This window comes from Pseudoliparis swirei, chromosome 1 (assembly GCF_029220125.1).
Source record: "Pseudoliparis swirei isolate HS2019 ecotype Mariana Trench chromosome 1, NWPU_hadal_v1, whole genome shotgun sequence".
Lineage (NCBI taxonomy): Eukaryota > Metazoa > Chordata > Actinopteri > Perciformes > Liparidae > Pseudoliparis > Pseudoliparis swirei.
In genome coordinates this window covers 13,550,822-13,568,614 of record NC_079388.1, presented here as the reverse complement: position 1 = coordinate 13,568,614, position 17,793 = coordinate 13,550,822, and the positions used below count along the sequence as shown (strand labels likewise).

The 17,793-nt window shown below is 41.2% G+C and overlaps 1 protein-coding gene across 1 annotated transcript in view; it reads right to left on the bottom strand.

The window, feature by feature from the left end:
* Window positions 1-17,793, bottom strand: part of adgrb2 (adhesion G protein-coupled receptor B2) — a 211,605-nt gene that overhangs the window by 30,359 nt on the left and 163,453 nt on the right. The window contains exons 22-28 of the mRNA XM_056417315.1: window positions 17,658-17,724; window positions 14,660-14,745; window positions 12,880-12,972; window positions 10,087-10,186; window positions 9,185-9,256; window positions 6,962-7,054; window positions 5,526-5,771 (exon numbers count right to left, since the gene is read on the bottom strand). Of these exons, the coding sequence (XP_056273290.1) occupies window positions 5,526-5,771; window positions 6,962-7,054; window positions 9,185-9,256; window positions 10,087-10,186; window positions 12,880-12,972; window positions 14,660-14,745; window positions 17,658-17,724 (757 nt within the window). The remainder of the gene's footprint in view (window positions 1-5,525; window positions 5,772-6,961; window positions 7,055-9,184; window positions 9,257-10,086; window positions 10,187-12,879; window positions 12,973-14,659; window positions 14,746-17,657; window positions 17,725-17,793) is intronic.

Below are 17,793 nucleotides of genomic sequence, written 5' to 3'. Positions count from 1 at the left end.
GATATGTTGCCATGGTGACACTTTACAACCTTGTCAATTAGTCATGCCCTCTGTGAGTTTTCCATCTCTTCAGAGTAAATTTGTCCAAAGCCTTTTCAAAAGGGAAAGAACAGACGCTTCTTCGGTGTGATGGCACACACTGCTACGTTGTTCATGATGTGTATCGGTTCCCTGCAGCAAACCTGAATGAAGTTTTTGAAAGAGAGGAGGACAATGCTGGGGTGTTTTTCCAGGTATGTAATGCTACTGTATGCCTCATCAGTCACCTCGCTATCGTCTGAATGCCAGCACAACTATTATCTGCTGTGCCAATTGAAGCAAAACTGTGTTGCCTTCCAGGCTGGCTTTTTATGGACAAAAAAAAAATCATTTCAAAACATATCATAATAATCAAAATACTTTTTATGATTTATTCCCACTGACGACCGAAACACTAACATCAACACAGAGCTTAACCTACACTCTATATTCTGATTTAATGTAGATAAGGCATCGACATATGATGTTTATTGCTGCTTTGATCTACAATCCACTTGAGGAAAGCAGGGTGGCACGACTCCTTGGGGTAAAGAAGCCCTCCAAAACCCAAAGGGAGATGGGTTGAATGAAGAAGTGTTATTTCCAAAATGGCCACCACTCAGGTTTCCGAAACTCCAGTGAATGGAAGCTCATTGCTATGCAGTTGTGGTCCTCCCTTCTCTCCCCACACAGCCTCTTCCTGTCCTCGGCGGGATTCATTTACAAAAGCCTTTGTTTGGATAATAAACTACAAATTTTAGACAGTTTGGGCACGCCACACAGGCAAAGAGGAGCAAGGGGGGGGGGGGGGGGGGAATGAAAAACTGAAAAGAAGAGAGAAGGAGAGAATGTGTAAAGGTCTCAGAGGAGCGGAAAAGCTCTTAGTAGGAAAACACCCGCAGCACCATAAATGGGTCTCTCCTAAATAGTCTGATGACGATATGACAAACCCTCTCTCTCTTTCTCTCAGTCTCTATCTGCCATCCACATATTTTGTAATCTTAATTATAACACACTCTCTGCTACAGCCTCAAAGGTGTACATCGAATTATCAATATCAACTGTTTGGTAAAAACACCACAAGGGAACAAAGTCCAGTTGTTGAGTCCCATTGACTGCAACCCTGTATCACAAAAATTACGTTCCCCCAGACCTAAAATGCAATTTGCAGTTACGTTTGACTGAAACGTATTTCTCTCCAAATTACGTTTGACTGAAACGTATTTCTCTCCAGATTACGTTTGTATTTGACGTATTATAAAAACAAATACGTCTCTGATCAACGTATCTTTGCCGTTTGTTATCTCTCTTTTCTACAATGCTGTTATGAATTGTAAAAAGCGTCCTCTAGTTTTATTTATTATTATGTTATATATGTTGTTTCGCCTGCGTATTCTGACAGCAATAAGCGTTGTCGGATCATATGAATTGGCGTGAAGACTTGCTGCTGGTGACTCTCCTTTATTTTCTTTTTTAGGTGACAATACATTAATTAAAACTCGTAAACTATCACCACCTCATCACCACCTTAACAGAGTCAGTCCCATACGGGTCAAATCAACTATTAAACTTGTTATAAAATGCGCATCTGTCCGTAATCTATACCATAAAGTTCGCATTTTAACCTAAAAAAAAAGTGCGCTTCCTTGTTACCTTTCAAAATAAAAGTCCGATTTGTCTGTTAAGCGGAAGTAGTATAAAACGTCTATATTTATTCAAACAAAACAATATAAAAGGCATACATCAAAATCAATAAGGAAAATGCTGAACAGTCAAACAACTCAAAACAATAAACCCTTCATGGGGTTATTTACAGGCGTGTTTACTTCTCATCAAACAAAAAGAGCAGGTATCTGGAAAAATCTGGGAAATAATTTGGGAATTGTTAATAAAACATGATTTACCCTTCAACTTCCACTGATATGCATGCAAACTAATACATCGCTTCACACACACACACACACACACACACTGACAGAAACAAATAGACACTCACATATGTACACACACACACACAGGCAGAGACACACACATACTCACACACACTCATACACTCTCATACGCACACACTCTTACACACACACACACACAGACAGACACACACTCACACACACAGAATGACAGACACACACAGACACACACTCTCACACACAGACACACTCAGACACTCACACACATACAAACACAGGCAGAATCACACACGCACACACACCCACAAAAATACACATGCACACACACGCATACTCTGCAGACTGACCTTTGACCTCCCAATTGTCTCTCAGATATAACCCTACTGCTATATATTAAATATATTATATTTACCTAACTATAAGACTTTGAGGTCGTGAGGGGAATCCCCTCCAAAAGATTCACAAGAGAAAATTGTCACCGTGCCAATAACCCTTGTACGATCCTTAAAACCAGTCTTTTAGTTAATTTTGCACACTTTCAATCAACTTAAAGATCTGGATTCTTTTCAGATTCAAAGAGGGGCCTCTGAATATGAATACCCTACAGTTTTGGACCGATAGCTCTGAGCTAAGGGCCCCAAAAACAGGTCCAAAGGGTCAAATTGGGTAAACATGTCAGAGCTTAGCTTTCTTTTCCAGGTTGTAGCCACTCCCAAATGGGGTAGAATACAATTGAAATTGTTCATATAGTACAAACATTTGAGGAGTTGTTAACCTTTGAAGGAAGGAATTTTGTTTTTTTCCGGGTTTTTAAACCCTTCCCAAGCAGGGATGTTAAGTGCTATATGTGGCCAGCCTACATGGTTGGGACCCATTTGGGAGGGGCTACAACCTGCAAAAGAAAGCTAAGCTCTGACATGTTTAGAAAAAAAAAAGCTAAAATCAGCCCAAACTCACAACAGGGTCTCAAATTTGTTAAACCACACACCCTCTTCAAGTCCTGGATTTCAGACAGCCAATTAACTCTTGTGGGTGTTTGAGGAAATTTCACCCCATCACCTCATTGTAGGCTCTGTCCTGAGTGTCTGTGTTCAATTTGGGATTTCAGGACTAATATTTAGGAGATTATGGCCATTTTGCACTTGTCAAAAAATATGCAAATTTAAGAGAATAAGGCCCAATTTGACCCTTTAGACCTGTTTTTGGGGCCCTTAGCTCAGTGCTATCGGTCCAAAACTGTAGGGTATATCATATTCAGATGCCCTTCTTTGAATCTGAAAAGAATCCAGATCTTTAAGTTGATTGAAAGTGTGCAAAATTAACTAAAAGACTGGTTTTAAGGATCGTACAAGGGTTATTGGCACGGTGACAATTTTCTCTTGTGAATCTTTTGGAGGGGATTCCCCTCACGACCTCAAAGTCTTATATTTAGGTAAATATAATATATTTAATATATAGCAGAAGGGTTATATCTGAGAGACAATTGGGAGGTCAAAGGTCAGTCTGCAGAGTATGCGTGTGTGTGCGTGTGTATTTGTGTGTGTGTGTGGGTGTGTGTGTGATTCTGCCTGTGTTTGTATGTATGTGAGTGTCTGTATGTGTGTGTCTGAGTGTGTGAGAGTGTGTGTCTGTGTGTGTCTGTCATTCTGTGTGTGTGTGTGTGTCTGTGTGTGTCTGTCATTCTGTGTGTGTGTGTGAGTGTGTGTCTGTCTGTCTGTGTGTGTGTGTGTAAGAGTGTGTGCGTATGAGAGTGTGTGTCTGTGTGTGTGAGTATGTGTGTGTCTCTGCCTGTGTGTGTGTGTGTATGTGAGTGTCTATGTGTTTCTGTCAGTGTGTGTGTGTGTGTGTGTGTGTGTGTGTGAAGCGATGTATTAGTTTGCATGCATATCAGTGGAAGTTGAAGGGTAAATCATGTTTTATTAACAATTCCCAAATTATTTCCCAGATTTTTCCAGATACCTGCTCTTTTTGTTTGATGCGAAGTAAACACGCCCTGTAAATAACCCCATGAAGGGTTTATTGTTTTGAATTGTTTGACTGTTCAGCATTTTCCTTATTGATTTTGATGTATGCCTTTTATATTGTATTGTTTGAATAAATATAGACGTTTTATACTACTTCCGCTTAACAGACAAATCGGACTTTTATTTTGAAAGGTAACAAGGAAGCGCACTTTTTTTTAGGTTAAAATGCGAACTTTATGGTATAGATTACTGACAGATGCGCATTTTATAACAAGTTTAATAGTTGATTTGACCCGTATGGGACTGACTCTGTTAAGGTGGTGATGAGGTGGTGATAGTTTACGAGTTTTAATTAATGTATTGTCACCTAAAAAAAGAAAATAAAGGAGAGTCACCAGCAGTAAGTCTTCACGCCAATTCATATGAGCCGACAACGCTTATTGCTGTCAGAATACGCAGGCAAAACAACATATATAACATAATAATAAATAAGACTAGAGGACGCTTTTTACAATTCATAACAGCATTGTAGAAAAGAGAGATAACAAACGGATAAAGATACGTTGATCAGAGACGTATTTGTTTTTATAATACGTCAAATACAAACGTAATCTGGAGAGAAATACGTTTCAGTCAAACGTAATTTGGAGAGAAATACGTTTCAGTCAAACGTAACTGCAAATTGCATTTTAGGTCTGGGGGAACGTAATTTTTGTGATACAGGGTTGATTGACTGAGTTGAATAAACACCATATAACATACAGCATTCTAGGCAAGGTTACTTCTGAAATGTATGCAAAAGAAAACCATTTTATCCTAAATACATTTTAAAATACAAAGACAAGGTTTGCTACCTTGCTATAGTAAAAGTGCTAGTTTCTGTTTCTACATCACAGATTTAAAGGTGCAATATGTAATCAAAACTAAATGTGATGGAACATTTCTTTTTGGTTCAGGGAATAGCTTGACATTTTTGGTAGTTATTTCTGTTAAGATAGATACCACTTTTATTTGTGTTTGATAAATATGGAGCAACGATTAGTTTTAGTTTGGCTTAAGACTGGAAGCGTGGAGAAACAACTCCAGCTCGGTCCAAAGTCTGAGCCTGTCATAACCTCTATCCTCAGTATTTAGACCAACGTATCTTGTTTGATAAATCAATACAAATATTTAATTAAAGATAAAAAGTATGTGCAGAACTTTTTCCTGAGCAATGACCTTGACAAGAAGACTCCAAAAAGTCACTGAGCATATAGCAAAGAAGTAGTAAAGCACATAACCCCTTTTAAACTACAATCTCTTTTTTCAGATTAATCAAACAATATAACACATGTTAATTAGTGATCTAAAGCGCTTTTTCCAGTTTGTGTGCCAAAGCAAGCTAACCAGCTGCTGGCTGTAGCTCCATGTTCAGCGTAACATAATGCAGGTGGTATCCATCTTTTCATTTAACACTTTAAATAAAGCAAATACGTATGTCTTTCAAAATGTCTCAGCATTCCTTTACTAATTGTTCCTATTTGTTGCAAAATTTAGTTTTACAGATTCCACCTTTCGCCATCTATGCATTTTACTAGTCAAACTATTCAAAACTAACATATATATTTCAGCATATATACTAAATGGGACATACTGGTTGTCTGCCGATGTGGTTATGGTTATGAGCATGGTTGTGGGTATTGTTCAGGATGTGGTTATGCTCATGTACGTGGCTGAGCTCTAGCCCGTGGTTGTGAGGAAGACTGTGGTAACAGGATTGTTGGCATGCCTGGTGGACCATCGGGGGGAACTGCTGTGGGTGGCAACCGGACAGGGACGGGGAAGTGCCGCAACGCGGAGAGCCACCCTGCGGCCCACAGTAGCTCACATTGGAACCCTTCTGATGGTGTAAAACAAATTCATGGAAAACATAAAGTCGAAATGTTTCATGCAGAAATATAACCAGTTGTGTACAGGACAGCAATGTGTTTAAATCAGAGATTAAGATTCCATTTTTTTGTCAAAGACGCCTTTGATTCCAGAAGGTGCTCTACATCTTCATGATCTCTTTAAATGTTCAGAGTTTAGCTTTCTAAGTGAATAAAGCAAGAACACCTGAGTATAATTATGATGGTGATACAGCCCGACTGGTGGCAGCTTCACCAACTAATCCATCACAATTAATACTCTCAAGGGTATTGTGTCGTTACGACGGGCCTCCATGCATATGTGCCGAGAAGATTTCTTCAAAGTCATACACATTAAGAGAGAACGTCAAGGTTAACTAGCTGTCATTCTCAATAGAGAAATAGTTGGTGTGACAAAGAGCTGTACGTATGATCACAATTAGTTTTAACCAACATTTATAACAAAATAAGCACCGTCAGACTGTTCCTCTCGATTATGAAAAAAGGGACGGAGAATTTGTCATAATGGCAGAACGATGGCTCCAAAGTATAATCCTGATACCATCACACGGGCGTTAAGAAAGCCATAACTATAGCCGCAAACAGGTCTCAGGGAGAAATGAAGGGAGAGCTTTGCGATAGTCGCTCATGCTCTGCAGCTGTACTGGCATTGGCCTGGCAGATCAAGTCTATATGATTGATCACACGATTCTCCACGTTTGGACCAACACTCTGTGCTCTTCCAACAGAGGTGGAAGCGCAGGTAACAAGTAAATAAAAGTGTTGCAGTTGATAATACATGAAATACTGTGGCAATATACACCTTTCTTTCCTGTAGCCCATGCACCGAGAATGTAATAAATGCATTGATTCATTTAGCAGAATATTGTCACACAGGTGGTAATAGTTGACAACTTTTCATTTCCAGTTATGGCACTCCCAGGAAGTTAGTTTAAGGCTGGGAGGGATATTGCATTTGTACGGGAAATGAAATCAAACACTTTTGGAAAATTACATTTGAAGATGCATAATGCATGAACAATTATGAAGACAGCCAGGTATGAGTTTGGACACTTCAATAATTGCAATCGTGCTTATTGCTATTGGAGCCAAAGCTTCCAGAAAGCTCAAGCCTGGTTAATTTGAGTCCGCTGCTCATGGGATGAAATGGAATGCTATTCACCATGATCTGCACCTGTCCGTTCTTGCAAGAGTCTGGCGAGTTTTCGCTGTCGTCTTTACATCCCCCCATCCTACAGCGCACCGCGTCCTGCACCTGAAGGGGCAGAATAAGAGATTGGGGAGAGGAAGGATGAACATATAGAGAGGAAGAGTAGGTGGGGACAATAATGACAAAGGAGAGGAAGGGAGGATGCAAAGGAAAGAAGTTAGTGGCGGAACTTTGGCGAGCATGGGGAACTCGCTCCCTCAGCATTTTCACACACTTTGTTTTTATTTCTGCAACGACAGAGGTTCAGTGAATGCTAAATCACGTAAAAATGAAAGTAAATGGAAAAGCTGTTTTCTTCACAAAGTAGCTCAGCCTGTAGCTTATGTAACAGTCAGTGGATTTGGTAGAGAAGGCGCACAGCAGTTCTTCAAAGTGGCCTATTTGAGTCTTGTGAGATCAGAGAAGTTCAGTGCAAAGAGCTCTTCTAACCCGTTGGCCTTTCCACTGTCATGGCTCTTCTTTATCCTCCTGCATGTGAAACATCTCTGCAAATACACACCAGCCCCACCGCCAACGGGTTGAGTTCGTAAAACACAGTTTGAATCAAATGGATCTCCGTGCATTTTGTTTCACAAGCAGCTTCTAGACTCTTTTCCCACATCAGGCTTTGTATTATGGATACCCCGCTAACTTGCTGAGGAGCAACACCATTTCTCAATGTTGCGGTTGTCAAATCCCATAAGAATATTATGGCTGGAAACAAGAGTGCTTGTGTAAGAAGCCTTGCAAGAGCGAATGAGAGCATCTTCAATCTGGCATCTGGCTGGGTGGTCTCATCTGTGTGTATGTGTGTGTGTGTGTGTGTGTGTGTGTGTGTGTGAGCCGCGGAGGATGGAGTGGATTGAGGAAGTATCCGTGTCATATCAATACTGCATGAGCTTGGTTATTGCCTCTATTGTTTCTTTCCATCCGTCTCCTCCCTTTAGAGCCACACTCCTCCTCCGTGGCATTTGTTCCCTGCTCTCTGTTGGTGTGAGTGTCTGTTGGCAGTGTAGCTCATTCTGACTTCAAAGCAAAGAGCCCCTCTATGTGTCCATACCTCTCCCTCCACCTTCATCTCCATTTCTTCCTCTCCTACCATCATCCCCTGCTTCGCTGTTGAATCATGTTTTTTTCTTTCTTCCTCTTCTTTTTTTTCTTCCCCCACAGATCTCTGGATGCAATTTGTGTTCCACCCTTCTTCCTCTCCTTCCTCTCCTTACTTAACTAAGTCCCTGCATCACCCTCTCACTATATACCTTATCCTGTGCCACCGTCGCACCCTCACACCCTCACATGCATCGAGCGCTAACAAGCAGCGCTGCACGGCTCCCGTTTTTGTCTGTATTTTACTTTACTGAACATCGCCCCTTTGTGCAACCTTCACTCTTGTTTTGCACCATAATGCTTACTCATCCTGCCTCCTTTCCCCTTCCTCCCTCCCTCCGATGTGCCACACCACTCTGCCTGTTGTTCAGCAGCTATGAAGGATTTATGCAGGGGATTTTCGACATTTACAAGAAATAATTCCTGGATTTACTGTACCCTGATCCCTGCCGCTTTTGTGATACGGATTTAATGCAGCTAAGCATTTAAGAATTCACTTAGACTACGCTTAATAGCACAGTGATCTCTTGGATATAGAAAAGTATGTGTGTGGTGTACATGCATCAGCAACACATTCATGGAAAGCTGATGACATTGTAAATCTAGTAATTGTTAGTTAGACCATGGAAAAACAAGTGTGTGTGTGAGAATAACTGTCTCAAGGGCATGACTACATGTATGTGGACAATGAATTTAACATTCTACATCCCTGGGGGTGCAGCAAAACCTGTGGCATAAAAGGCACTTGGGGTATTAGGTCTGGACTTAGAGTCTTATTCCATACAGCATCTTGGTAAGCCTTGGATCAGATGGACAATACTGTACTATCATACTGCATTATGGCGAAGAAGCGCAGTAACATAGGAAATTAATACCGTGCTAATCTCTCTCATGTCTGACTTGCCCGCCTACTGCCGTGACTTCTGACTGACACGGAAACCAACATGACATTTGCGAAAACACGAAGCCCACCTGTCGAAGGCAGTGAATGTTGGTGAGGTCACTTTGTGGTGCTAGTTTCAACATGTGTGACCTCAATGTTTCTGGGAGCCACACAGCTGCTTATCGGAAAGAGAGAACCGGACTCACCTCTCGGCGCATGGCACAGTGGACAGTGATGATGACGAAACCTTGGACCGTGTCAAAGACGGCAAAGAGGACCTGGAGGAGGTAAGAAATATATCATTGAAGTGGATCCCAAACCTAAAACATGGCACCCCCTTAAAAGTTATTTGTGTTTGCCAGGCACCCCTATACATGCTCTTCACCCACTATACATACCATAAGTCACTTTTATCAATATGTGGCACCATAACTGCATTTTGGCAGTTTCTCCGACAGAAGAGGCATTTCAATGTGGAACAGCTAACTTCAAAAAGATGTAAGCATACGGCTGATTCCCCAATTATGCAGAATGATTTTTAATAGAAAGTGTATCATGTTACCAAGACAACCAGCAACCTTGAGCTTTCATTATTATTCTGAGCTATGGTAAAAATTGAAAAGCAATCATAATTTTCTTGGTTTTATAGTTATACAAATATGCCCCGATAAAATTTGTTTCTGAGGCACTCTGACCACTGCATTATGATATCCTGCGTTAATATTGTAATGACATGACTCAATAATCACTGGAGAAATGAGTCATCAAATCATGTTTATTCACAATTAATCATCCTTGCCGTTCATACTTTCATTCCTAGACTGTCAGTGCGGATGATCCTGACGCAGATTGTAGGTTCTTCTTTGTTTTGAATTCTTTTAATGGTGATCCTATTATTTTTCTTTTATTTAATTCTCTATTTACACTACACATTCAGCAATAAACTCCAAAAACTGAGGCTGTTTTACTACAAAACACATTTGTATATCAAAGTGTAATTTTTTATTGCATCATTCAATTTTAAAGCTGATTTTCAATCATGCATCACAGGTGCATGTTTGTTGGTAACGGCGCATACGTGTCTGCTAGTGTTGCTGTGATACATCACCTGGAAGAGTGTGGAGCGCCGGTCGGTTATGGCCAACACCGCTGACATCCAGGTTAATGCCAACAGGGGGAGAACCACACAGGAGCTCCACAGAGACGCCCTGCCAGAGGAAGAGAAAGCGATGCAGACAAAGAGGGAGGGAGGAGGAGGAGGAGGGGAGGAGGAGGGGGGGTGGTGGTATAAGAGGGGAAAGAAGGAGAAGTGCCAAGGGGTTCAGTCTCAAAGCAGACCAGCCGGTTTTTTGGTAAATCACATAATCTTACCCCCCCCCCCCACACACACACACACACACACACACACATGCACACCCCCACACACACAGATCAGTTTTAGAAATCAGTCTTGAAGCAGATCAGCTCACAAGAGTTTTTGCATCCCACTTATAACCTCCACTGAAAAGTGGAAGATGATGTGTAATTACGTCGATACATGTAGTTACGAGACTGACACTTGCTCACAATTACATGGTTGATGTGCGCCGAAGTCTCATGCTGGTGGACTGTGAAGCGATGGGGCAAACAGGGACGGGAAGACAAGCCATTGACAGGTACTGACACAGTGGCTTCTGAGGAGTCAGTGTGTGTGTGTGTGTGTGTGCATGGAGTCAGACACCAATTTAAAATGTTCATGGTTTTTTAACCGTCAGTTTGACAGACTGACTTCGCTGAGAAATATGCACGCATCTTTACATGTGCATGTCCGCGGCAATGAATTTAAGAGAAAATAGAGCAATGAAGCCAAAGCTGTGCTCTTGTTAATGTGTAAACTTCCCAGCTGTTGTTGACTGTGTGTTTATCCACACAATATGGTTCAGTGCAGCAACAGTAATAACCTAAATGATATGTGAAAAGACGCACTCTAGTGCTGAAAGTGTACCCCATCATACATAATAAGTGTTTTTTAATGAGCCTTTACATTTCAAAGTTCTACAAAGTCATTAGGAAATATGGGCATATTTTGTCCCACTTTTAAATGGTGGTTGTTATCTCTTTCTAGAAATTAATTCCCAAGTCTTGAAAGCTTTGGTATTAATAGACCAGGCTTACTATATAATAATGATACAGAGAATAGGGGAGTGTGTAATACCAGCAATGTTTAAGATGATTTCTTGTGTTTTCATGCTATTTCAGTAATTACAGGAATATTATGGCTTCACGCTAGGATTTCTATAAGCAGATTATTCACAGGATTTCCCAAATATATAATAATAGAAAATAAGTGTTTGGCAAAGATGTCGGTGGATCTGAGCTCAGCAAAGCTGTGTGAAAGAAAGTCAATAATGGCCCCGTGTTTTCCCAGGGACGACAAGTATCTGATACAAACTTGTAACTGCAAATAGGCAATCTCACCCCATTAGCGTTCAATCGTGAAACAACACAACCAAGAACAGAGTTCCTACTTTAAACAGAGCGCTCTTCCAAAGTCAACACAAAGCCATAATGAAAGATTTGCACAAGGACAAATTTAAATATGCACAGCATTGTTTGCAGGAGCAAAAACGGAAGAAGCGTCTTTCATTAATAGATACGCTGCTCTGAATAAGAAACAGTGATAACAAAACTCTTATGAAGATTGCAAAATTCCAGTAAAAGCAAATAATAAATTGTCCTTTTCTTGTAACCTCTCTAAACATGTTCAGACTCAACAGGAGATGCTGGAGGGAGGCAGTAAAACATCTTAAAAAGGTACAAGATCCAAGATTGGCAGCATTTTGACTGCTTCTTACCGGCTCTCAGCAGGAGAAGCTTAGTCAACAACACACCGGGTGGGAGAGAACTTTCATTCTCTAATGGGGTTGACATTACTCCACCCAACCATATTCATACACAGGAAATACATCTCTTTCAAAGACAACATAGCATATAGAAAAATACAATAACATGAATATCAACCTGTGTTTCTACATTCCTTTTTTTATTCTAAACTGCTTATATCAGCACACTGTTTATCAGAGGCTCTGCATTCTTTGGATAATGTGGGCAATTAAATACGGAGGAAAGAAAATATGCAACATTAAGCAAAGATATTGGGACTTTTAGTGGGACTAAAAATAATAAAATACATTGTAGCTGGATATAATACTGACTTGACAAGTTTTTTTCTAGAGCCACACAAACATTTTAACACTACTTTACCAGGATGTGTAACCCTCAGAACAATTAGACAATGAATGTCCTCATCGATCTCCCTGAGAGATGATCTAAACAGAACCTTTGACAAACATGCAGCTCCAATACATACTGTCATATAGCTGTTATAATGATGGTATGTTACACTCCTTAAATGCTTTGCCAGTATATCCTCATTACCTTGCTGAACTGAGATATCTGAAATATGACGTGTTCACTGAACACCAGCTTAAGGTGGTGGAACCGATATGACAGTTCCCCGCATTACCGAATATAACGAGAGCCAGTAAGTAGCGACACAGGCAGAAAACACATTTCATAATGCCGCACAGTTTGCATTCTTCCTGACATTTAACGGCCCTGTTGTGTGAAGCCTCTGCAATGCTGCACGAAAAACAAGTTGAAACAAACTCTAAAAATGATTCACAAACACTGTGTGACACAGGTCAGGTTTGCTCTGCAGGAACCGAGGAAAATCCACTTTGGATCAATACATGGTCTCGTTAAATTGTGGTGGCTTGCCGTGAAGGTTTTGTTCCTTTTCATCCAAGTCGTTACCGAGAATTAAAAGGATGGAGGAGGGAGAGAGAGAGAGAGAGAGAGAGAGAGAGAGAGAAAGAGAGAGAGAGAGAAAAAAACCGCAGAAAGATGAAGATGGACTAACATGGCGCTGCTGGCGGTTGCGCTGGACAAAGCGGTGCTAGAGATCACACCACACTTGGAGCATTTCAGGAGCATTCGGCTACGTGCTGGGACACTTTAGGACATGCAAGCGCACGCACACACACGCACACACACAAAAACACACACATATACATCATGTGGAGAGGAAAAGGGGAGTGGGGGTGGGAATATATGCAAAAAGACAAGTTTCAGAAATAGCAAAAAGGTGAATGTGCAGGTGTCACAGTTGCAAAAAGAACGAGAAAAAAAGGAGGAAAAAGTGGACAAAACACGGAGAGGGTGGGGAAAAGAAACAGGGGGGTGTGGGGAGGGGGAGAAAAGAAAGAAAGAAAGGCAAATTAAAAACAGATCTTAAAAAGTAGCAGCAATGAAAAACATTCAGATTACAAACACTGATTCAAGTGGAGAGACGGACATTGCAATGTTACAGCAGAATAGTGTGGATCGACAGAATACAGCGACACAGAGGAAGTACAGCAACTGTCTTATTCCACAGGGCAATGAAGCTTTATCAGGACGAAGAGGAAGAGAAGACTCTGGTTGTTTACTTACAGTTGACTACTCAGATGAAGAGAAACAGTGTGTGTGTTTGTTTGTTAATGTGTGTGTGTGTGTAGTATTGTACACCGCAAGTGGAGAATGATGGGGCCATGCACGGGCTATGCTACATTAGCGTCCCATCACAGCTCATTGCTTTAGCGCCAGCCACATCCCCACGGCTTCATTATGAAATACATTTAGCTAATGACAGCCTGTCCTGTTAGCAACACAAGCAACTCCTGGGATACGTGCGCACCTATAAACACACTCTGCAGAGTATCTGAGGAGGAATGTGCTTAATACTTCGATAACACCGAGGACTCAGCCTGCAACAAAGAAGGGTGCATCTGTGTCGGTGCGTTTGTGCATATCAACCGGTTTAATCTCAGTCGATTCAAAAGCTAACAAAAGCTTATCATCCCCCAGAGAGCCAATCGGTAATATCAACCCTGCCGGCTACACACCAATTGTCAATTTAAATCGGTGCAAGAGACAGACACATTGAAGAAAAATGCAATGCGAGGGAGAAAAATAGGAAGAAAAAAGCAAAATCAATAGGTATCAAAATGAAAACATAGATTTGGCTGCGAGAGCTGAGGAAATCTCCACTCAAAAGATTAGTAAAGATGATGAACAACCACCTACTGCTTTAATGTTGTAGGTGAATGCATACACATGCATGTCTTATGCACATCATATGTATGCATGGCTCAAAGAATAATGGATTTTAGTAGTGCATATGATGTCACCCACATAATCCTGGTGTTCACAGTATATCATTAGGTTTCCATCTGCCATCGATTTTCATATCCACCATATTCCACTATGTCACATAATACTTCAAAAATTAGATGTGAAATTGAATGTGAAATGCTGATAGATTTCATAGAGCAACAGCACATAACAAATGTCTTGTCATATTGATGCCAAATTGGACCATATTTTTCATTATTTCTTTTACCGGGAGGCACAGGTGCACAAGTAGGTGTGCGTTCAGAGACCCATGAAAGCGGTTGGAATTAGTTACTTTGAAAATATTTCCTCTCTGAGTTTGTGTCTGCCAGTGAGATTTATTTAATGCAGCAAATTTGTCGTCGGTTCCAAACAAGAATTGTGTTGATGGATGAGTAAGCGGTGTGTGTTGATGTCTTTTGTGCATAGCTTTGTGTGTGTGTGTGTGTGTGTGAGAGAGATGCAGAGGATTTAGGAAGTTAGCTTACCCCGCTCGTTGCTTTTTAGACTTGTCTGAGATGCCGTCTCGGGACATGAGCTTGTTAAACACCACAATTCCAATGAGCATATTGACCTAAGAGAGACAGAGGGAACAGTTTGATTAGAACTGACATTATAGATGTGTTGCCAACAGGGATTCAGTTCATGCACTGTACAGGAAAGACAATTCCTTTTTTTAATTGTCCTATAAACTTCAGACGGGCAGTGATGGTGCCTTCGCTGTCAGGGTCTCTCGGGCTTGCACCTATGCAAGAATATAGCCTGAAGCTTATTTCACATTTCTATTGAAAAAGCATAGACCAAGCGTATATTTCTTGTAGTAAGCAATTACTCACTTATGGTAATTGATTATTGCAGTATTAATAAACTATTAATTGACATTACAGCTACTAGTGGCAGTGATGAGAGCAATGCTGATGAGCAGCAATTTAAAAATACTCTTGGATGTTGTCTTGCAAACAAACATAACAACTGCATTGTGGTCCAAAAGACTTGTTTTACTTAATTTCTGTATATTTTAAACACTCGCTGGCTTCTCTCACACATGAGGAGCCACGAGTTAAGCTTGTCAAATATCTGGCCATAGTGACCCAGTGATAACGATTCTATTCGGCCCACGCTCACAGAGATCTAGACCTGTAGAGCTTCTGTTTGGTTATTCATCTGCTGGCATTCTTTGGGACCTCAGCGTTTCTTCTGCAACACATGACATTCACACACTGTGTATGCAACGCATTCAAGGTCCTACACTGAATGTCTGCCTGGATTCCTTCCTTCATCTGTCACCGTTGGCAACTTCTGCCTGTGCAGAAACATTTTATAGATTCAATACACGGTTGCTGGAAATCCTAAAGAAAGAGTGGAGTGGTTGAGCAGGTAAAGTTTGACTTTGATGTGTCAGTTGAATTTCGAGTTTTTTGCAGCCTTTGCAGAAGCCTATTTCTCTGCTACATCTACGGTACATCTGGCAGCTTTTGCAATAGGCTAAAAAACGTTCTCTCTCTCTGATCCCCTTACTCCTCATGTGTGTGTTGCTGCTGACAGCTACCTACGATGGTCCAGATTGCAAGAGCACTATTGACATGCCAGTCATGTCCAGTCCCATCTTCGTGAGTCAGCATCATCTTGCTCTGCTATTTGCTCAGAGCCAGGTTGATTAATGAAAGAGTCCTGTGGGAAGGTCTGTGTTTCTCTGCCCGATGCCCCACTACCATAACAGATGTGTGTTAGAGTGGGGCCCCGGCAACAACACCGGGGAACTGGGGACCGTAACAAGACATAGCTGCTGTGGTGTGGAAAGTAAATCGACATTGTGGAGTCTGCTGTTCCTTGGAACCATTCCAGAGAGAGCACTATTGAATAATTCCAAGACTCAATGTATGAGGATAACGGTCCTTTGGTTTTACAAGATGGCTTTAACCACTTTCTACCTCCATCTGCCTGATTGATCATCGAGGTCTGGATCGTGGAATATGCCTACTACTAACTATGCCATGGCCCTGTTGAGACTCCGCCCACTCCTCCTCTCTACCTCCATCTGCCTGATGGACCGTGGAGGTCTCGATCATGGAATATGCCGACTACCAACTATTCATACACTCTGTCATATTCATTGATTGTGTTATTACTGTGTTTTAATTTGTGTATAATGATTCCTTCTGTACACATTACATCTTTTGCACCTGTCCATCCTGGAGAGGGATCCTCCTCTGTTGCTCTCCTGAAGGTTTCTTCCCTTTTTCTCCCCGTGAAGGGTTGTTTGGGAGTTTTTCCTGATCCGATGTGAGGTTTTGGGACAGGGATGTCTATGTGTACAGATTGTAAAGCACTCTGAGACAAATTTCTAATTTGTGAAAATGGGCTATACAAATAAACTGAATTGAATTGAACGTTTGAGCTCTTAAACGTGGACACACCATCGGCCTAACCCTTCTTATACTAGATTGTGTTAGTTCTACTATTATTGATGTATGTACAATGGGGTTTTCGTTAGATCAAGAACCAACCGTGTGTGTCTTACAGTATTGTGAGTGTGAATGTGCATGTCCTGTGTTTTCTAACCTTTAAATAATAGTAGTATTGGAAGCCACAACATTATCATAATCATGAATATTCAGCACTACATCATCCTGCGTTCCCTCGTGTCCCGAATTGTCAAACTGTGACACTCTCGTCAGGAATTTACTTCCAGAAAAATGCACACCACTCTGCACACCTGTGACACCGTCTGATCCACGCTTTCTGTCTGATATGTGCTACACAGTGAGTGAGCAAGTAACCGGAGAAGGAACAATCCCAATGCACGAGCAGAAACACAACAGCAGCAGCGGCGCCAGCAATTACCGAAATTAAGTTTAGTACTCCATCCTGACTTATTAAACTTAGGTGTACAAAAATCCACCCAGGAATTCATAAAGCAGATATCAGCCTGCTAGAAACGTTTGCATACAGCGACACACAACAGATGATTAAAACACCAGAGAGATGCAATCAATGCAGTCATGTTGCTGCAGAACTATATAAAGCTTTTATGTTATTGTATTGTAAATGTCTATTTTATACCAATTGGCAAAGCACTGCCACACTCATATGATTGTGGTGCACACTGTGAGTCACATATTCATGTCTGAAAAGATATATTTAGCCTAAAATACATTGGGTGAAATGACTCGTACTTTGAAAGCACTGAAACGAGTGAGAGATGTGGCTGCAGGGCTGCCGTTGCGTCTCCAGGAAGCTCTTGTCTGTCGGAATATATTTTAGCGTTTTTGAGCTGACATTTATAAACTCGAGGAGCAAAGTGCTCAACTTATCATTTTGTTGTGGACACCCCGGGTGCATCTGCATGCTTACATGTGCATGAGGGAGTGAAAGGAGAAGGACAAACCCTCAAGGTCAGCTGCAGCTCTTACTTTTGAAGGCTAACTTCACACAATATGTGTAGAATAATAGTATAACCTCTTTAAAAGAGTTGGACCGACTCACCAATACAATGACAGCAGCAGGTCCAACGAAGGCGTAAAGCAGACCGCCCTCCAAGGATAACCAGCAACTAAAAAAAAATTTGAAAAAGTACTTAGAACAAGATATGCAGGTCACACATCCCACTTGTTGTGAGTGC